General features: G+C 40.3%; 2 protein-coding genes across 3 annotated transcripts in view; one reads left to right on the top strand and one right to left on the bottom strand.

Moving 5' to 3' along the window:
- Positions 1–121: 121 nt before the first annotated feature.
- GTPBP6 (GTP binding protein 6 (putative)) lies at positions 122–11302 on the bottom strand. The gene is made up of 10 exons (XM_052664834.1): positions 10900–11302; positions 8359–8496; positions 7852–7922; positions 6075–6205; positions 5158–5228; positions 4539–4697; positions 2586–2794; positions 1645–1793; positions 1180–1332; positions 122–743 (listed from the first exon to the last, which is right to left on the bottom strand). The coding sequence occupies exons 1-10, from the start codon at positions 11285–11287 to the stop codon at positions 602–604; spliced, it is 1611 nt and encodes a 536-aa protein (XP_052520794.1). The 5' UTR covers positions 11288–11302; the 3' UTR covers positions 122–601.
- Positions 11303–11389: 87 nt separating this feature from the next.
- LOC128071772 (cohesin subunit SA-2-like) overlaps positions 11390–21901 on the top strand; it is a 57327-nt gene continuing 46815 nt past the window's right edge. Inside the window, exons 1-6 of one of the 2 annotated variants that reach the window (XM_052664802.1) lie at positions 11390–11519; positions 11843–11994; positions 16783–16867; positions 17469–17615; positions 19542–19638; positions 20649–20755. In XM_052664802.1, the coding sequence (XP_052520762.1) occupies positions 11951–11994; positions 16783–16867; positions 17469–17615; positions 19542–19638; positions 20649–20755 (480 nt within the window). In that variant the 5' untranslated portion in view covers positions 11390–11519; positions 11843–11950. Of the gene's footprint in view, positions 11520–11842; positions 11995–16102; positions 16235–16782; positions 16868–17468; positions 17616–19541; positions 19639–20648; positions 20756–21901 lie in introns of those variants that run through there. The other variant, XM_052664805.1, reaches the window with a different exon arrangement.

Raw genomic sequence — 21901 nt, 5'->3', positions numbered from 1 at the left:
TTCTCCTTTCTGTAATACTGACGTTTTTTCTGTAAGAATTGACACAGTAGTGAGTATTGTGGATGAAGATGTTCACAGCTCACTTTTCACTTTATTACTTGCTTAAATATATACATCAGTGTTGTTTCTGCTTCACTGCAGTAATAAATGGCATTTATTTAAGTAAATATTCAAGCAGAATAAGTGGAAATATCTCTATTATTTATATACAGGCAACAGTGTTTTCTTCAGTAACTTTCATTTTTTGATGACCAAGGGACACCTTGTCTGTAACAAATATTTTATTCTGAAAAATGGGATTAAAGTCTTTATGTGATGTAGTATTTTCCTGAAGGTTAACTTAGATGCCATCCTGTGATTCCCATGTTTGAGGTTCAGAGTCAATAACTATTCCAACATAAAAATTACTGCTATCCTTGCTCTTGCTGCCAGAATGAAGCTCAAAGCTGTTGTTTTCAAACAAAAGTTTTCTGAATCACCGTCCATTTCTACAATGCGTCGAAAGCATCAACTGGTTAAGAAATAAACTCTCCAGCATCCAGGCCACTAGCTTAATTCCAGTCTTCTTAAAGAGATCAGTGTCTTTTTTGACAGAAGGATTTCATGCTACAAAAATCTTACTGCTAGGAAAGAGGTTTCTGTATCTGCCAAAAGCAGAGTTGCTGATGATCACCTTCACCCTGGCTGTACCATCATCAGGCATGACGTCTACGTCCTGAACCGTTGATTCTTTATAGAGCCAACTGTAAAAATGAGTGTGTATTAGCATCTTAAAGGTATCCTGTAGTGCACAAAATGTGATCTTTGTTTTTGGTCTACGTGTTCCAATCTAAGTAATTCAACGCCATAAAAGATGAAGTTCCTCACTTTTCATTTGCTACTTGCTGTTTGGAAATAAAATACAGTATTTACATAAATGTTTCAGATCTCTGGTTTGGATTTTTTCCCCAGAAATCTGGCTCCAGGACCAGGTGGAATGGTCTTTCAAAAAGTTACCTTACTGTATAAACACAGTATCTACCGTGGCTACTTTCAATAAGCTATCAAACAATTATCATAACAGTTCTTAAAGAAACTTAAAATCAGTGTGGTATGTTTTGGCAAATTTAAGACCTGCAAGACTGAGTTTCATATCTGTCCTTCTTAAGTCTCAAGTCCTTAAAACTCAAAATTGTTTACCTTAGCTGAGGTCCCTGTAAGTTGACTGTAATTGTCAGAATCTTCTTTCCCGTTGCTTTCAGAATTTTTTTTTCTATTTCTTCTTTCAGCTCTTCTAAACCATGCCCATGTAGAGCAGAAACAGCTACAGCATTTTCTTCAGTGGGTTCATAGCTGAAAAGTAATAATTATCCACAAGTTTTTAAGTCAAGATTAGACTGTGAAAATATTCCAAGCACAGACAATTTAGCTGTGTTACGTCACACATATCTACAGAGACTGCTTCTTGTATGACACAAATGATTTCTTTTGAAATTTAAGGATAACAAATTAAGTTTTAAGACCATGGCTACATCTGTAGAGACTGAAAAACTTGTATATGTAAAGATGGAAAAACATGTATTCAGAAGTGTGTATTCTCTTCTAGAATTGAGAAGCATCCAGAACATAAGAAATGTTTAAGTACATGTGACATCTCTTGCTTACCTTTCTATCAAATCCACTTTGTTATGAACTTCTACCATTGATTCCAGCAAATGGCTTGGAAGATTAAGATTCTTCAGAACTGATAAAACGCTTGCTTTCTGGAGGATGGTTTCAGGATGAGTAATATCCCTCACATGAACTATCAGATCCTAGCAAGCATCAATATACAGAAGTTACTTAATGGAACATTTCAGTTACTGTGTTGTAGAGATTTCATACTATTTCTGCTTTTGTTTTATACAAGCTACTTTTCTATCCACTAGAAAATATTCTGTCAGGTTAACACTATAAAATGAACTATCAGAATGCTATTAAATCAATACTTTCCTTATTCATAGCTCTTGAGATACTGGTGATTCACTTAGGAAGTTTTATATAAAAGTTTAGAAATGTCTATATAAATAGAAATTTATATAAACGATTAGAAATGTCACAAATTTAAGGCAAACCACGATAAAAACCAAGAAAACTCAATATTTGCATTCAAAATATTTCAGCATTTTTGCTCCAGACACTGTCTCAAACTTTAGAAAACAATAATGAAACGTAAATTTATTGCTTTTCACCTAACACATGAAAAAACAAAAGTGACAGCTGCAGTTAGCTTTTGAAATTCCTGTTATTACACACTCCAATCCCCAGAAGTACTCGGCTGGGCATCCAATTACCACTGAATTTCTTTATTTTTGAGGATACAAGCTTTGTTTATATCTCTGTCCTCAGAGTCCTCAGAGAGTAGAATAGTTCAGTTGGAAGAGACATACAAATAAAACCTAGTCCAATGGCCTGACCACTTCAGGACTTGCCAAAAGTAAAAGCATGTTATTAAGGACATCAGATACAAAGAACAGCATGCCAGTTAAGTTCCCCCTTTCTGACGGGGCAAAGATTACCTAAAAGAAAACTGATTAAATTTTTAATATTTGTAGTCAACTACTTACTGAGTAAGCAACTTCTTCTAATGTAGCTGAAAAGGACTCGACCAGATTATGTGGAAGATCAGTCAGAAAACCAATAGTGTCAACATATATGACTGCCATATGTGAGGGCAGATAGCCGGCATGAGCAGTAATATCCAGAGTAGCAAACAGCTGATTTCGGGGTTGAATTCCTGCTTCCCCTGTCAAGGCTTTGATCAATGTAGTTTTCCCTAATTAAAATAAAACCAAAATAAAAAGAGAAAATTTTAATGACTTCAAGTAAAATTTTAATTTGCAAGATTCAGGTGAGTTTTATGGTGTAACATATCCTTTTGTATCTAGTTCGCCAGTTTAAGTCAAGTCTAACCTATGACTTGTTATCTATATTGTGTCATGAAATCCAAGATAATCTTAACTTTTTAAAACTTGGAGCTGGATTTAAGAACACATCTGAGGGTTCTGCTGTGAAATCATGAGATGATCACAGACTGAACAGATCTGCACTGATCTACCTACATCTTACCTCTAAGACTATCTAAAGAATCATGCCAGTGACAACACTTCAGAACTCCTCTGTACTTCTGTTCTGAAATTAAACAATTTAATATTTCCTTGTTAAATCCAATAACCACCAGAAGCACTAATAATATATGTTTTAATTAGCTTTATGCTTTTAGTAGGTGTTCTGTCATGAACAAAAGACTAGAACTGGACTTAACTTTTCATGAATATTTCACAGAATTTCCAGTCATTATCTAGAATACATATGGAACACTTTAGCTAAAAGTACTTCCATTATGTGTGCAAAGTTCTACCACAGATGTTTTGTTGAATCTTCATTTTTAAAAGTAGCTTAAAAGTGTCAGTGTAACAGATTATAAAATTAGTGCAAGGTAAGTGTCTTTTCAATAAAGATGTTGAATAATAAAATGAAGTAGTTTTAAAATAATATAAACTGAAAAAGTGTCTAGTCCAATGTCAATTTATGCCTTGCGTATGAGTTGTAAACTATTAGAAAAAAAAAACAAAAAAACAAAAAAAAACCTACAAAAAAAAAGATTTGACTTTACTTACATTATCTTAAAAGTATTTCTTTAAATACTACACATTAATCAATTAAAAGCTACAGTGTCTCTTAAATTTCTCAGATTAGCTGCCCACCTCTCCTGAATTTACCTAGTGACCTGTACTGTTCTCTACCATAACAGAGTCATAGAATCAGAATCACTAAGGTTGGAAAAGACCTCCAAGAGCATCCAGTCCAACTGGCCACCTACCTCCAATATTTCCCCACTAAGCCATGTCCCTCAGTACAATATCTAAATGTTTCTTGAACACCTTGGACAGTGATTCCATCACCTCCTTGGGTAGCCCATTCCAGCGCCTGACCACACTTTTGGAGAAGAAGCTTTTCCTCTCATCCGACCTGAATCTCCCCTGGCTCAACTTAAGGCCATTCCTTCTATCTCCTCTTAGTTAATAGGATAAGAGGCCAACTCCCACCTCACCACAATCTCCCTTCATGTAATTATAGAGAGCAATAAGGTCTCTCCTGAGCCTCCTCTTCTTCAGACTGAACAATCCCAGCTCCCTCAGCCGCTGCCCATAAGACCTGTGCTCCAGACCCCTCACAGCTTTCTTGCTCTTCTCTGAACATGCTCCAGGTCCTCAATGTCTTTCTTGCAGTGAGGAGCCCAACAACAGGACACTAGCAATAGTCTTCAACACTAAATGTAAAATCCTTTCACACAATAGGAATTAGGAATTTCTCCAGAACATGTCCGCAGAAACATCTTACTGTAACAAATATTATCTGCTTTCCTAATTATAACCTAATTGACATACACTCATTACACAATCTAAAACTTACTTAAAATACAAAGCCTACTTGTACTAAAATCAGATTCTGGGTAGACATTCTTATTAAAAATTAGACAAGGCAAGCTTTTGTGCTACAATTTTGCTTTTGCTTACCACAATTAGTATAGCCCATTACTGAGATAACTGGAAACTCGCGTTTTCTGCGCTGAGTTCTGAGCAAAGATCTTTTTCTTCTTAGCTTCTCCAAGGCATTCCTAATTTTAAGTTCTTTTTCTCTCAAGAGACGATTCTGTGTCTCCATGAAAGTTTCACCTGAAAAATACGTAAGAGTAACTGGCAGAACAGTCTAAAACAGAACAGTAAATAACAGTTGGACATCTGGAAAGGGAGTGAGTTGCCCCTAGAGGATATGACGTTATAAATAAGCAACTAAAACTATGTACTCTTGCCAAACATAGAATCAGAGTGATAAATATTTATTAAAACATACACTAAGAACTTTAGAATAACCATGTACGCTTATGATGTTCTCCTGTGGTAACAAATAATTTGCCCACGGCCACTTATTGAGCTTTATTGACCATAATAAAGCTTTATTATGGTCACAATTAAGGTTACTTTCCTCACAAATCTTTTGTACGTTCACTTAAGTAAGATGCAGAACACAAACTGCCTTTCCTCCCAGCCTCCCCCAGTAAAACAAGATGTAATTAATTACGTTAATTGTGGAGAAAAAAGAATCCTCCAATTCATGAAAATATTTCCACTTTACCTGAGCCCATGATGTATCTTGATCCACCTCTCTGCTGATCTAGATGAGACACCTCAGTTTTTAGATTTGACCTGGCAGTGCAGTAATAATTAATTACAAGCGGACCACTTTAATAAAGCTATCTTAAAAATGGCTAGCAAATACGTAGCACTATAAACATTCTAACAGTACAGATGACAACACTAGAAGAAATAGGTGTAAATAAAGACTGCTCATGGGGAAAAACTGCCTAGTGAAAAAATCCATTATTTCTGGCTCCCCAGCTGTGGTTTGAAAAACGATGCAAGATGACTGATACATCCATGCAACTCACACCAGCTTCCATATACAGATGTTTCTAATTCGTAAATAAAAATCAGTGACTTTAATATTTCTTGTTTATAGCTTTCCTCATTATAACTATTCATTTTATATAGGAAATACATCTATCCTAATTCGTATAGAATCTTGCAATCCATTTTCCACATTAGAAAGAACCAGGAACTTTCAAGCAGAAATATATTTTGTAACATTATTTACTCAACACTCTGGTTTTGTCTTTCAGTACTGTACAAGTTTGAGGCAATTACATTAAAGCAAATATTTCAATGTTCATAGAATCATAGAATGGCCTGGGTTGAAAAGGACCACAAGGATTATCTAGTTTCAACCCCCTGCTATGGGCAAGGTCTCCAACTACCAGAACAAGTTGCCCAGAGCCACATCCAGCCTGGCCTTGAATGCCTCCAGGGATGGGGCATCCACAGCCTCCTTGGGCAACCTGTTCCAGAGCATATGCTCCTGGCAACGATTGAGAATAGGATGCAACAACCAAAACAGCATCATTTTTCTTCACAGTACAGTACTATACTGTTAGTGTAAAAACATTGTCACAAAATACAGAAATATCAGTATGTACTTTGGACAACTTGAGGTACCTGAGGAGTGGAATTTCAGCCAATGCAATCTGGAGTTTTGCTTCCTTAGTTCTTGCATTACAACGAAAAATATGAAGCACAACTGTATATCTGTCAAAGACTTTCACACCCCAGGCATCTTCCAGTTCTTTCTTTAGCCATGTAAAACAAAACAAACTAGACGTTTTCTGCCCAATAACAGAATATCAGTAAATCATTTAGTACACAGGATTACGGTTAGCCGGACTCAGAGGATTCTCTTTAAATGGATGGATAATGATTATAAGCACCCCAAACCAAAATTTTGATAGGGTAGAAAGAAAGATGAGTTTAGAAGGTAGAACTTTACACGTAGGCCCAATTAATTCAACAAGAATCCTTTTATTGCCTTGAATAGATTCTGAAAACAGGTCTTACAGGACATCTCACAGCATTAAATAATGAAAAATCTCAGTGCTTAAGCCCTTACAAAAATAATTACTAAAAGCTCATATGGCAAAAGATATGGATAACAAAGAAAAAGCAGAACAGTTACTGATATTAAAAAAAAACACAAACATATATACATACATACATACATACATATATATATATATATATATAGACAGGGAGGAAGCCAGGACAATTATTGCATGATCAGCCTTCCCTGAAGTACTCAACCCCTCACCACAAACTGCCCAAATTCAGAAAAAGAGAGTTAAAGTACTTAAAGTATGCAGCAGTTTCCCATCACCATCTCTAAAATCCAGAATGATCTGTAAGTGTTTGATCCAGAATGACTTGAGTGTTTGATTCTCATATACTTTCTTGAATCAATACCCCGTCAAATTGCACTTAGATCTAGATTTGAGAACAGATTTTTAGTAAATCTTATACTAAAAAGACAAAGTCGTAATTATGGAATAAAAAGTAGATGGTAACCTTTGTGAAACATTTTCAACTTCTGTTTCATCAGTAAATTGAAGTGCTCAAGATCACTGTCTCTTAAAGGTATCTATCTGTACTCATTTTACAATCCAGGGAATGTATTCAAAATTATCTGCAAAGGATTAATGTTTGCTTACAGTGTTTGTATTATTTTACACCCTGGATGACACTGTACATGCAAAAAAAGCTAGTAAGTATTTATTTTACTTTGCCTAAGTATTTTAAAGAGCATTAGGGTTCATCTGCCAGTTATTTTACTACCACAGCGTTTAAAAAAAGTGAAAAAAAGCTGAACAGCTAAGCATGCTTCTCCCCCCAAGCAATCTATCCATTTACAATACATTTTCTTTTTAAGAATCACCAGGAATTAAAGTTCAAATATATAAAAAATTGAAATACAGGGTCGCTTTCAATTTATAGCTCACATTCAATTTACAGCTCACATACAATACAGCAACCATAGCACTACAGAAAAGAGATCCAACATCTACAGAGGTACAGAAACCAGTGCATGCATCTAATCCAAAACCTTGACATTTCTTCACAAGAGCAGTGTTTTCACCCCCATTTTGTATAAAAGACGCAAGTAACTTTTCCAATGTTTTACATGGAGCCCGTGGCAGAAGTTGGAGCAAAGTCTAAATGGCCATTAGGCTGCAGGAAAGTTTCATGCATGATGGCTGCATGAAATACCCTTAAATCATCTGGAGAAACATAACAGGAATTAAGCTTGCTTTTGACAAAATTCAGTCCAGCTGGCTTCATTTAGCATCATTTGCAAGCTCAGAGCCAGAATTGACCCTACTGGTATCACCAGCATCTTCCAAATAACACTGTGCAAACAATATGATTTGATACTGTATTTAATTACCTTTGTTACTGAAGATATTCTTTCCACATTCAAGAAGACAGCTGTCACGTGGGGTAATTTTTTAATCTTTTCTAGAAGATGGATTGCCAAAACAAAATGCAGAGTTAAATGTTGATTCTCTTTTTGAAGTATACAGAATATAAAACCACTTTGCACTGAGCACAGAGCTCGTAAAACACCAAATGACATCATACTCCTTGACCACAGAACAGTCGTACTTGCACTGATTTCACACTATGTCAAAAACAGCTGCCCTTCTCACTTATGCCAATCACTTCAACATAGAGATTAAGTTGCCAGACATATTTTCAAATAAGTATGAGTCAATTCTATTCGGTATTGCTTTTGTTACCTCTTAAAAACACCACTTTGATTTGTTAGCAAAGCTATTGGATGGATTACAAAACTCCTCTACTCTTCCTCAGTGTTTATACCTATCCTCAAATAGTTCAGCTATAGAAGGTTTCCTCTGACAAAGATGCAGTGCTGAAAAATCTCAGTTCTTACCTGTCAAAGCCTCAAAGTTTCCTTTGCCAAAAATGAACTTCTTGTCAGGATTTTTGGTAGGAATAATTATTTTATCTAAAATTGTCCAGTTCTGAAGGGTATCTACAAGAGCAACGGCTTCAGCAATCTGTAATTCAGCTTTAGAAACACACACACAGAAAAAGGAAAAAAAAAAAAAGATTGAAACCTATCAGTTGCTTAAATTTCCAGTAACTACAAGACGTGCAGGAACAGGGAAAGATTGTAGTCAACACCTAAATTCTACTAATTTAATTATTTCAAACAGCAGCATAAGGAGCTGTTTAAACTCATAGTTTGATGCAATTTTACTACACAAAAGCATCTTGCTACCACTGTAAATTGTTTTTATGGTTCTTGATTTTGAAGAATTTTGGATTTTATAATCAAGAAAGCCTTTTGCCTAAACAGTGTGCTTTAGTCTTAAAAACTAAGATGAGTAATTGGGTTTAAAATAAACTTACTTCAGACGAGCACAAAAATATGTGATTAATTCCTTGCTGTTTTGTAGCAATATGTAAAGAATTATTAATACTGCATACTTTGCTGTCTTAGTTTCAGCTGGGATGGAATTGTTTTCTTCAGAGGGTTTGGTATGATGCTGTAATTTTGATTCTAGAAGAAAAACAATGTTGACAACACTGATGTTTGTAGGTGCTGCAAAGCAGTGTTGTATACAGCAAAGGCCACTCTCAGCAAAGGGCTTAAGGAGCTGGGGGAGAAAAAAACTAGGACAGCTGACTTAAACTGACCAAAGGGATATTCCATACCATATGACATCATGTGGAAGGAGTTTTGAAGGGGGGAAAAGTTCATCTCTCTCTGTTCTGCTTTTTGGTGGGCTAGCTGGGCATTGGTCAGGGGGTGGTGAGCAACTGCTTGTGCAGCACTTATTATATACATTCGTATATACATACATTTATGGATGTATAAATACGTATATACCTGATCATATCTGTTATCCTTTCTTCTGGCTTAGTAAATAGTTTTATCTCAACCCATGAATTCTACTTTTGTTCTTTCCAGATTCTCTTCCCCATCTCACTTGGAAGGGGGGGATTGAGTGAGAGGCAGCGTGGTGCTCAGCCACCTGCAGGGTTAAACCACAATTGCTGGTGTGTTAGCAACAATGTTTCCTCCTAGAACTGCAACATAGCATCACACCAAACATTCTGAGGGTAACAACTAAGATACCCAACGCTAACTCCACTGGCACTTGTTCATGTAAATATCTACACTGATTTCTGATGTGCTTGTTCATTTTAAATATCCCCGGTGCAAAGCCCTGTACAAAATAACATGGGCTACAAGGGTCTATCAAGAGCAGTAGATTCAGCTGCTATTATTCTGTACAACTGGACCGAAAGGTGCCTTTATATGAAGGCCACTCCAAAAGTAATGCTTTCTATTTAATGAAGTTGGCCCATGACGTCAGAAGCAGATGTTAATGGTATGGCAGTTGAAGTTGGACCTTCACACCACCGTTCCATTACATATGGTTGCTGTATGACAGATGGCAGCAGAGGGACAACCTGACACAGTGGTGTCTAACATGGAAGTGCAGATGAAACAAATGTGTGTCACTGAATTCCTCCATGCTGAAAAAAATGGCACCCACTGACAGTCATCAATGCATGCAGAGCATTTATGGAGAGCAAGCAGTGGACATGAGCACAGTGATGCAGCAGGTGGTGCATTTCAGCAGTGGCATGAGAGATGTGAAAGATAAGCCACATTCCAGATGGCCATGCGCATCCATCTCCTTCACTGGTGCAGATTTTTTTGCTCGCAGCATGCAGGTTCCTGTTCAATACAGGCAAAAATGCTTAGCTAATGGTGATGGCTGTGCTGAAAACTAGTGTTTGGTGGCTGAGGAATTGCTCTATCAAATAATTTGCTCTTTGTATATGTTGTAGTTTCCGTGGAAATAAATAGGAGGCTCTACTTTCTGAGTGACATGTAGGTTTTTTTTTTTTTTTTTCCCCAGTTCTAAAGTGGAAACAGTTATGTAAATCCTGTAAAAGTTACAAATTTTATTCTGTAAAAGGATAATTTGTTGTAATCTGTTGCACTGATGAAACTAAATAGAACTTAGGCTCCTCCATAACAGACTTCAAGGCCCTGACAAGATGTTTACTGGTGAATGTGCCACAGAATCGTAGAATTGCTTGAGTTGGAAGGAACCCTTTAAGCACAGCTAAGTCCAAATCCCCTGCAACGAACAGGGCCACTAGGGATAGGGACTGCAGCTACACCAGGTTGTGCAGAGCCCCGTCCAGCCTGACTTTGGGCATCTCCAGGGACGGGGCACCCAGCACATCTCCGTGCGACTCGTGTTCCTAAGCGCACAAAACCGCTCCTTCACTACCCCGATAACTTGCCTAAGGCCGCTCGTTCCCTGCTCTGCCCTGCTGACAGAGCGCAGCCCCAATGGCTACAAGCCCTTCCCGCCTGCCCCAACCCCACAGGAGCATCGGGAAGGCAGCAAACGCCGCCTTCTGCCCACCCGTCGCTCCCACCCACCCGTGGTGAGCAGCGGCTTCTTCGGGCCCCACCTCACCGCCGGCTGCACCACAGCCACGCGGTGCGCTCCGAGCTGCGGCCCGAGCGGCGGGGGGCCGAGCAGCTCCTCCAGCTCTGCGTCATCTTCTTCGTCCTCCTCCTCTTCCTCATCTTCATCGTCGTCATTATCATTATCATCATCTCCGCTGGCACCCGCTCCTCCCTTCCACCACCCCCTGCCGCCCGCCCGCCCGTCCGGCGGCCGTTGAGGAGCGCACAGGCGGAGGGCGGCGGCGGCAGAGCCGAGCGAGCGGCTGTACGGCGGTTTCAGGGGGCGGCGGGCCGCGCTCAGCGCCCGGCGGCAGCGCAGCAGCAGCAGCGGCGCCCGCGAGAGGCGGCCGGGCCCCATGGCGCGACCTCGACGAGAGGGCGGGCCGTAACGGAGGCCGCGCGGCAGAGGCGCTCCGCGAGTCTGCGCGGCCCGCCCCGCGTGACCGCCATCCCCGCCGCCGATTGGCTGAGGGGCGGCCGTGATTGATGTCGGGCTGCGGGGCCGGGGCCCGGGTGGCTGCGGCTGAGGAAAGGGAGGCGGCGTGGGCGCGCGCTCGGCCGCTGGGGCGACGTCCCCTCACGGCGGGCAGGTGAGTGAGCCCGGCTTCCTCCTGCTCTTCCTCATTCTCTTCCCGCTGCCGTCGGTTGGGCCGCGCCCGTCGCCGCGGCGTTCTCGTCCGGTTCCGCGTAGGCGCCCGGGCCCGGCGGGCTGGTGCCGTTACCTCCACGAGAAGAGGCCCGCGTAAGGGACGCAGGGACGGGACGCAGCTCCTGCGGGGCTCCTGCCGGCTGCAGGCCTCCCAACCCCGGACCTTCCTCTTTGAATTCATTTCTCTCCAGGAGCTGCGTTGGCATTTGGAGGTGTTAATGAACTAATGTGTAATTAACCTTTCTCGTTTTCTTCTCTCGACAGTTTGCTGCTGCTCTGCCCGCAGGAGCCGCGGCGGAGAAGCGGTGCCGTTAACTTGTGAGCGCGGCCAGGTTAGCTCGCTGCCTGTGCTGCTGAAAGAATGCGGTGGAAATGATAGCCGAGCCCAACGCAGCCTGTAACCTCCCCAGCCACAAGTAAGGCCCGACAGGGTCTCTTGGGTTTTGTGTTGTGTGGGTGCCAGGGTTAATAGGGGTATTTCACAGAATCACAGAATGGCCAGGGTTGGAAGGGACCTTAAAGATAATGAATCTCTGACCCCCTGCCACATGCAGGGCCACTAACCTCCATGTTTAATGCTAAACCAGGCTGCCCAGGGCCCCGTCCAACCTGGCCTTGAACACCTCCAGGGACGGGGCATCCACAACCTCTCTGGGCAGCCTGTTCCAGCACTTCACCACTCTCTTTGTAGGGTATTTGTGATGTACTGAGGCTTGTTACCAATGTCAGTGTTTTATTATCTTCGATGTATTGTTTAGCATCCTCTAAACGTGGTGTTTTGTGCTGGTCTTGGTCTTGTTTCTGTGCCTCATTCATTGGAGTGCAAATAAACCTAGCCTGTATTAGATATTAGGAGGAAACTCTTCACTCAGAGGAGCTGGCACAGCTGCCCAGAGAAGCTGTGGTGCCCCATCCCTGGAGGTGCTCAGGGCCAGGTTGGATGGGGCCCTGGGCAGCCTGAGCTGGTGGGGGGCAGCTCAGTCCACAGCTGGGTGGGCTGTGGGGTTCTTTCCAACTCAACCATTCTGTGATTCTGGGAGTAAAGATAGACAGATTTGTAGTCTTGGCATGTATGTTCGCTTCAGTAATGTTTAGAGTGCTGAAATGGAAGAGTGCTAAGTTAATTTGTAGTCTGCCTGTTGGCACTGTGTATTCCTTTCCAACATAGGGCATAGAGAGAAGATACACTTGTCCATAGTTGCTCTCACAGGGATATGCAAGTCGTCTTCTGCCTTTCAAAGCATGTGTTTTTAAGCATCAAGTTGAGGTGATTTATGAATGAAATTTGCTCAAATTACTTAAAGGATGGAACAAGGGAGTAGAAAGAGCAGATATAGAAAAGTTGATAAATGTGGGCATATCCTGTGTAGGTTTCAAAGAGTGAAACTTTTTGGGTATCCAGTATTAACTGTTTTGGACTCATTGTAGCTTGTCCTTTGCTGTTCTGGTCACCTTCTGAGCAGGCACACCAGGTTTTTTGCTTCCCTAAGCTTTTGGATGTGCCCTTAGTCCATGATGCCAATCAATGTAGCTTGCTAAATGGTTTTTTCAGAATGTTTCATCTGTAATCAACCTTGCAATATCAAAAGTGGCAGGAAGGCACCTGGCAATTGTTTAGCTGAACTTCTGATGTTGTCTCAAAAAGGTGAAGAAGTTAATTGAAAAATTATACTGGTAGGATTTGTTCAGTAATGTAAAAAATACAATTAGGAATGTAACCTCAGTGTTAAGGAGGTAGCTTTCTTTCTGAGTCTCTAAGTCAGCTCGAAACATTTATTATGTTGGGAAAACTGAGCTCAGAAATTCTCACAGTAGCGTTGTTTGAGGGCTGGAAGAAGGGCTTTGCTTCCTTCCTGCTTCAGGAGTTTTTGTTTCATCACTAAGGCTTCTAGTACTTGTGAAAGGACTGTATTGTGGCAGGAAGGCATGGTGAAAGTGCACCTTTGAGGCACGTGTAGCAGGGTCTAAAGGTCAGAATTACGATGAGATAGGAGTGGCATTCTGCCTGTGCTTTCTTACTGATCAGTGACAAAATAAATGGTTGGGAAGTGTTCCTTACTTGTGCGCAAGGCAGTGAGTTGAGGTATGTCAGAATGTTTGAATAGGTGCAAACTAACATGTGGAGAGAAAGAAAACAACACGTTGCTTCAAAATTTGTTGTACCTCCTGTTATTTCATGTAACTGAAAAGGTGTTATAAATATTGTTATGCATAAGGATCGCTGCAGTAATAATTGTGTCATCTTTAGGGCTAGATACAGTAGTTCCTGTTTTGCTTGAGAAATTAAGAGACTGTCTTAATTCTTTTTTGCAATTTCTTCTAAAGAAATTATGCAGATAAAAAAAGACATAAATGGAAATACTTAATTTTGGAATGGCTTCGGTTTGTAGACTCTGGTCTAGCTGGGGCAGATGTTTACCTCCCTTATGAATAGCATTGCTGGAAATATCAATACTATAAAAAAAAAAAAAAAAGAAATAAATATGAGTACTGATCATATGGCATTGGAAATATCTCTGCCAAAATTAAATGTTTCCAGGTATGGGGATTTTTTACAGCTAAATATAAAGGAGCCGAATGAGATCTAAGGGCTTTTCAAAGAATGCAAGTCAACGTAAAATATTGGAGAATTAAAGAATACATTAAATGCAATATAACATACTAGTCCAGTTCATAATGAAGTTTGTACCAAAGTGAAAATGTCCTTTTTTCCTTCCAAAGCAGGATCAAGCTGTGAAGGCTCTTAGTAAATTTTTTTTTCCACCATGCAGTTTTATTGTATAGGGGCTTATGATGTGGAATCTCTTAAAGTAATTTTTAAGTGCTGCGGTGCACTGATAGCCAAAATGATTCAGAAACTGAATGGCTTTTTAGTACCTCTTTAGTTCTTAGTTAAATTCCTTGGTTGTTCTCAGCAGTGCTTAGCACTGTGTGAAAGTTAGTCTGACTGGTTTCATCGCAGAGCTGTAGTTTTATTGGAGTTGTTAGCCCACATGAGGAAGTTGTAGGTCCGCAGTCTTCTCATTATGGCTGAGCTTTGGTAAGCCTGCTATTCCATGTACCAAGCATTCACTGACTTGGTTAACCCTTTTGCTACCGGCAGATTTTGCCTGGCATAAGCTGACCAGAGTAGCAGCACAGGATCAGCGGACTGTTACGTGGAAGTGTTTTTTCTGTGTGCATAATGCAGTCTCAGGACCTCTAGGAGGCTCTTGGGGAAGAGCTGCATGAGTTAAAGCTTCAGTGAGGTATAATCTAGATGGAGATGTTAAAAGCAGCATGTGTTCAGACAAGTGCTTGGCTGAAATGTCCTGCAGCAGTGTTGTTTTTCCTCTCGTTACTTAAATATTTTAATTCAGCCTAAACTTGAGAGTATGTTGCATATTATATTGTGGTAAACTGCAGAAACAGATAGCGTGTAACAAAATGCCAGTTAGCATCTGAGCTGTAGTGCTAGTACAAGTATAAACACGTTAGTCCAGCAGTGGAATGTTGTATATTGTTAAAAAAAATTAGAAATGAAAATGTTTAATCACATAGCAGGGGCAGCGCCTTTACGTATAAGGATCATTCAGATCTTTTTTATTTGTGGCCTGTAAAATAATCTGAGAAGAACTAACAGGCATTAGAAAAGCAAAACATCTTGTTGCTTGTTCTTTTGAAGCAGGAAGTTTTTGGTAGCGCTTCAGATTCAGAACTCTGTGGTTCTCAATTACAAATCAAAGGGAGCGTTCTGAAAACTGCCAAGTGTTGTTTACGGCATGCTGACTTGGTTGTGAAGTACAGTTCTTTCCTTTTATTGCATGCAGAAATCTAGACAACTGATCTAAAGATTGGTTTGTCCTAATTTATTTTCCTGGCTTCTGCTGTCAATAGTATGGTACATTCTAAACTTTTCTGTAAAGAGAAGTTCATGGGATGTAATTGGATTTTTCCCTGTAGGAGATGTACACGTTTGCATGATTTTATTTAGAAATTGGATATATTTTAATGGAGTCTGGACAGCAACATAGGAATCTTCAGAAGTCCAGTGCTGCGTCACTTACAGGACAGTGTTCCAATAAATTCAAGAAGCAAACAGAGCCATGTTTAGATAGAAGTTTCTCACTACTGAAGTAACATCAGGACCTACATCCTGCAGCTGATGGTACACAGCCTTGGGATTTGCTTTGCAGAGTCATTATCTGACTGAAGCTGCCTTTGGAAGATGAATGGTGCTTGTCTGGCATTGATAAACCTAGCAGGACTCAAGCTGGCTCTGCATCCATAGCACGCTTAATTCTCCATCTGGGTATTGGAGAGTTGACTGTATCTGACAGTGTAATACACTGTTGTGTTCTCTGTAAAGTGCTCGCTTGTGTTAGTATGCTCTCTTGTTGCAGCAGTATCATGAACATTTAAGTGACTGTACACTCTCATATTTACTTTCTTTTTGTGCCTTCTTATAGTACAAGTCAACTGGCTTCATGTCCTGGCCACCGTAGTTTAAAAGGAGGCCATAGCAGCCAGCCACCAGTACTGGACCTGCTGCACAAGTGGGATCTAGCTCGTCTGCTCAAACATGACCTTTCGCAAAGCATATTGTTAGCATTGGGAATGCTGAAAAATGGCATGATTTCATTGCAGATAAATGTATGGCTTCAGATCCCCCAAAAGGTGCATCTTTGTTTATAAAATTATTCTTCCGTCATATTAGCAATGACCTGCAAACAAAAATTATTTTTTTTGTGTCTTTTTTTTCTTCAGCATGTTTTACAGAGCAAGTAAAACTTCCTCTTGTGTTAGGCTGTGGATCCATCAGATGTTCTCTTGTGTAGAGGATCCACAAAGTGGCTGTATACTTGTGTTATTGATTGGTGGTGCAAAGCTCTTACAGGCTGCTTTAAGTCAACATCAGCTTTCTGTTTCATTTATTTGCTTTCTTTTTTGCTTACTTAATTTCTCCTACCTTGATGTCTTTGATAGTTTCTTTAGTTTTCTAATTACCTGTGTATCTTCTAGGAAAGGTAATAGTTTGAAAAAAATTCCAAATTTCTGTTGCGGTTTTAAAGTTAGTTTTTTTAGTAACAAAATATCATTTCCAAGCCATTCTATGTTGGTAGGAATATTAAAACACGTATGTATGTTCTTGTTTTCTTCTGTGGTTTGTACCTATTTTGGTTCTTCTCACTGCTAACTGCCTCAATGTGCTTGTTACGCTTTAGAGAGAATGCTGTCCGTGATGAGACTGTGCCTGAGTGTACTGTGCAGAACAGCAGCTCTGTAAGAAATGGCAACCTGAAAACGTCTGTAAGTTTGTCTATTTTGTTTATGGAATTTATTTTCTCACATTCAATTGTTACAAAACGGAGTATTTCAAGAAACAATTGCAACACAGGGTATCCAGTTAGTGGCTCCAGCTTGACCCCCAAATTCTGATGGCAGCAGAGCCTCAACACTGTCTTTTGAACAGTCACTTCATTTTGGTGTGTGCTCTTCCTTATCTGTGCGTTTTGCACAGCTGATGTCATTTTGCAGTTGGTCTGTTCACTCTATGGGTGAAGAGGTGCAGGGGAACTTTTGTTCATACTTTTGACTCTTCGGAAATTAGAGTTAGCATTGGAAAATGACTTATGGGTATTACACAGTTGTTCAGAGGCTTCTTTCATTAGCTGCTTTCCAGTTACACCTTGCTATGTTTATGACTTGTTGAGGAAAAAGTTTCAAAGTGGTAAATCCTTCCCTTGTAGTCATGTTTGATGCCGTGTCAGTCTCATTGAGGCTTAAAAGTTAGCAGTCTGGGCAAACCATTGCAATTAGAGTAAGGCAAACTTGTTATTAAGGAATAATTAATTTATCTGTGGTTGGTTGTTATTTCATTTTCTCATGTACTTTCTTTGACTCGTTTCAGAGAGAAAAACGGAAGGTCCGAGAACAGTGTGAAAACATAAGGAGAAATTCTTCCAGGAGCAGAAGAGTGAGCCAGCTACAGAATGGAGAAGTGGTCGAGGCAGTTACTTTGTTTGAAGTGGTTAGCATGGGGAGGCAGGCCATGCAGGTATTTCCAGCTCTGAATTCTGAGAGAGGTTGGTGGAGGGAAGGTGGGAAAACAGTGGTTGTTTCAATTATTTGTACTCTGGAGCGTTGAAATTTTGCTCTTTTTCTCACATGGGTGGGTAAGAAATGTGTGTTTGGAAAACTAGCATGAGCATGGTTCTTGTAGAGAACAGATCTTTGTTAAATTAGTGAAAATAATATTTAGAAGGAGGAAGGACATATGAAGGCTTCTCCAAAAGTAGTGCATCCTGTTTTATTATTTTGGCAGTACCCATTAGAGGAAGATGTTGGTAATACGGTAGAAGGGGTTGAGTCTTCCTGCCAGTATTCTGTTACATTCTGTTGCAATAGATGGCAGTAGAAGGACAGTATGACAAAATAGTGTCTGACATGGAAGTGTGAATGAACCAAAGGTGTGTCACTGAATTCCTCCATACAGTAAAAAATGGCACCCACTGATATTTGTTGATGCTTGCTGAGTTTTTATGGAGACCAAAGAGTGGATGTGAGCACAGTGAGATGGTGGGTGGTGTGTTCCAGCGGTGGTGATGTGGAAGACGAGCCACGCGGGCTTTTATGAGATCAACATGCAGGCTTCCATTCCTTGCTGGTGAAAATGCATAGCCAATTTTGGTGAATATATTAAAAACCAGCCCTTGATAGCTGAGAATTTGCTCTATCCAATAGTGTTATTGTGCTCTGTGTATCTGTTGTAGATTCCATGGAAATAAATAGGAGGCTTTACTTTTGGAGCCACCTACGTATGTACCTAAAGCAGTCTTGCTAATGCAGTATTTGGACGTGAGAAGCCAGTAATGCTAAAAAATACAGAAAATATTAACAGGAGGAAACTTTGTTGTTCAGGATTCTGAAAGTCAGGCTTTTTTTTTTTTTTTTGAGGAAGCTTTTCTTTTAGCACTTTTCTTTTAACTCCATTCCAGTGCAATTTGATGGCATGTTTCATAACCATCAGGTTCCCCATGCTTCTGTTTAGTTAGCAGTTTTTTTCAGTGTGAAGAAGTCCACCTCCCCATACTGTGTATGAGCGTGTTCGTATCTGTGTGTTATGTTTGTATACGTGTCTGGAAGATTAAAACTGGAGCTTCAGTTGTTTTATATATGGATATATGTGTGCCTCCACTATGTAGTGTCTCGCATGTATGCATGTGTGAAAAACATATTTCTGCATAAGAGGCAATTTTTTTCTCAATCTGCATCTGGATGGACATTTTCTGCCACAGCCACAGTTGTTTTATCTTGAGTATTGCTCCCTGAAGAGTCCAGCTTCTGCTGTATGAAACTTAATGGGAAGGACTTGAAAAAGCAGTAGCCTGAGTGCAGGCAGCTACTGCTGGAGGTTGTGTGGTACTGTGGGTGGGCTGAAGGCTGGATGACTCGTCCCAGCAGACCTGTCACATACAGGCTGTAAACTGGACTTCAGTAGAATTGAAATTTAGGGTTGGTTTCTAGGTTAAGTGGGCTGTTTCAGCTTTCTGCACAGACCAGCTATTAGAGGAGAAGAGAACATGGAGGGACTGTTGCTGATACTAATTACTAACGATGCAGAAGTTTTTAAAAGTCAATCAGTTACTTCACTGGTGGCAAGAAATCAGGAAAAGGATGTTTTGGTTTTTGTGTGTTAAGTTTATTAGAGCTGAGGTTGTTTTCCCTACTAATGGGGAGCAGAGAGTCTGTGAATGGTAACATTAGCTCAAGCAGAACTTGGGAATGAAGAGTTCAAGGCTACATTTTGCCTCAAAAGAGCCTATTGTATTGTTAGAAATGGAAAAAAATGATGTGGAATTTATTGTCATTTTCATAATTTAATGGAGACAGTGGAATGTTTGTGTCTATTGTGGATGTCCTCAGTGAAATGTAGCATGCTGTGTTCAGCTCTTGACTAATGAGTTCCTTTAATCTGTTCTAGTCTGTGGTAGACGATTGGGTTGAAGCTTACAAACAAGACAGGAATGTGGCACTTCTAGATCTGATCAACTTCTTCATTCAGTGCTCAGGCTGCCAAGGTAATTGGCTCTCTTTAAGAGCTTTTTTGATTGCCTGTGGATGAGAGTAATCTGAAGTATGTTTGCTAGGTAAAAGCTTCAGAATGGCAAATAAAAGAAGACTACACTGTTAAAACTTCTGATTGTATTTCAGCAGTTAGAATATACCTTTTACACATCAAATTCTTTTTCTGGCTCTTCAACTAATATGCCCCCCGTGGAAAATGTTTTGATTGACAGTGGGCTAAGTGTTAGTAAATCTTTGAAATAAATTCTGCCCAGAGAAAGCAGAATCACAGAATATCTCAAGTTGGAAGGAACCCCCAGGAATCAAGTTCAACTCCTGGATCCACGTGGGACCATCCAAAATTCAAACCCTACATCAGAGAGAATTGTCCAAACACTCCTTAACTCTGGCAGATTGGAGCTTGTTCCTGGGCCAGTCACCCTCTGGTGAAGAGCCTTTTCCTAATTCCCAACCTGACCCTGCCCGACACAGCTCCATGCCATTCCCTTGGGTCCTGTTGCCATCATGACAAAGCTTAGGCCACCGTGAGGCCGCCCCTCAGTTTCCTCTTTTTTGGGTTGAACAGAAGGGACCTGAGCCACTCCTCGCTTGTCTTGCCCTCTAGGATCCTTTACTATCTTTGTAGCCCTCCTCTGAATGCCCCTTAACAGCTTTATGTCCATGTTTTGTGGTGCCCAAACCTGCACACAGTGCTTGAGTTGAGGCTGTAGCAGTGCAGAGCAGAGCAGGAATGGCTAGCAGGGCTGAACCTGATGCACCACAGCATACAGTTGGCTCTTTTGGTTGCCAGGGCAAGTAGCCAAATAGCCACACAAGGAAACACAGGATTGATTTCTCTAATTTGTGTTTTAGTTCCATTTCATCTGCGTTTCATACGTCTCCCTGTGTATGTATTGCCCATACCAGTGTAAACTCTTCTGGTATTCCTAAATTTGACCTGAAGTTCTTACTGTGCTTAATGTTATGCGTTTCTCAGTATTCTTTTTAAAATTCACTTGTTTAGGTCTGGTAACAGCAGAGATGTTTCAAAATTCACAAAAACGAGATGCAAACAAAATTCATTCAGACAAGATGGATGTCATGCAAAAAATGACAGAAACCTTTGATGAGGTAGGTGCAGCTTTGACTTTGTGACTTCTTGTGTGTGTGTATGTGCGTATATATATATGAACAGTAGGATTCACTTTAATAAGAAACCTGAGTGGAGTTCCTACTGCTTCTCAGGAGCTGTACCGCACTCCCTTTCTTCAGGAAAACAGTCTTGTTTTCTCACAAGAGAAATTTGGTGTTGTAGTGACTTATTTTAGCATCAGGATTTTTTTTTTTTTTTTTTTTTTAATAAATGACTTCTTCTTTCAGAGTTATTAGGGCTAACACACTTGATGTTTCTGAATCTGTCTCTTTTGATAGCAACTTATAGTGAACCAACATCAGATGTTCTGCAGCACTCTCACAGTTGCTTCTGTACTTTTTTTTTTTCCCTCTGAATTGGTTTGTCAAGCTGCAGCCATCAGCCTTACTTTAACTGAGCATCTCTCAAAGACCAACTGCTGTAGAAATTCCCACAGAGGATGAATTTGCCAATGTGTCTTTCCTTATGTTAGAACTGTACTAGCTTTTGGACTAACTTTTGACAGGAATGACCTGATAAATGTCTGGCCAAGGGAATTATTAATCTGGCACTTCATTCCCAACTTAATTAACCCCAAATAGCATTCATTATAGGCTGCATACTCTGGAAGGTACACGAACGTGATTATTGTGAGGGTGGTGACGCACTGGAACAGGTTGCCCAAGGAGGCTGTGGATGCCCCATCCCTGGAGGCATTCAAGGCCAGGCTGGATGTGGCTCTGGGCAGCCTGGTCTGGTGGTTGGCGACTCTGCACATAGCAGGGGGTTGGAACCAGATGATCGTTGTGGTCCTTTTCAACCCAGGCCATTCTATGATTCTATGATTTTATGGTTGCTGTCATCACCCTGGGTGTGTTACTGCTCTGTAACTGTTTCTCCTGTCCTGGTAGTTAAAAAGAAAGATTCTACAGCTGTCTCAGAAGCTGTATTCTGCATTGCTATGATAGCAGCATTTTTGAGATTTGACTTGACTTGGGTTTTGAGACAGTAATGTAATGTGCTACTTTTGAGAAGCATTTTACTAATGAAAGATACTAAGATGTTAATCCATGTGTTAGATACTCTAAATCTTCTCTCAATCTTTTTAAATTTGTTTAGTTCTGAAATGCTCTTGATCTGTTTTT

Source organism: Tympanuchus pallidicinctus, unplaced genomic scaffold (genome assembly GCF_026119805.1).
Source record: "Tympanuchus pallidicinctus isolate F22 unplaced genomic scaffold, pur_lepc_1.0 scaffold6, whole genome shotgun sequence".
Classification (NCBI taxonomy): domain Eukaryota; kingdom Metazoa; phylum Chordata; class Aves; order Galliformes; family Phasianidae; genus Tympanuchus; species Tympanuchus pallidicinctus.
Note: the sequence above shows the minus strand (reverse complement) of the source record. Positions and strands in the feature narration are given on the sequence as shown.

Excerpts from the sequence above, each read along its gene's own strand:
- GTPBP6 (XM_052664834.1), bottom strand. The coding sequence starts at position 11,287 with ATGGGGCCCGGCCGCCTCTCGCGGGCGCCGCTGCTGCTGCTGCGCTGC. Across the intron at positions 8,497-10,899 it reads GAAGCCGCTGCTCACCACGG|CTGAATTACAGATTGCTGAA; the intron begins GTGGGTGGGAGC and ends GTGTTTCTAAAG. Across the intron at positions 1,333-1,644 it reads AAAGTGGATTTGATAGAAAG|CTATGAACCCACTGAAGAAA; the intron begins GTAAGCAAGAGA and ends ATTACTTTTCAG.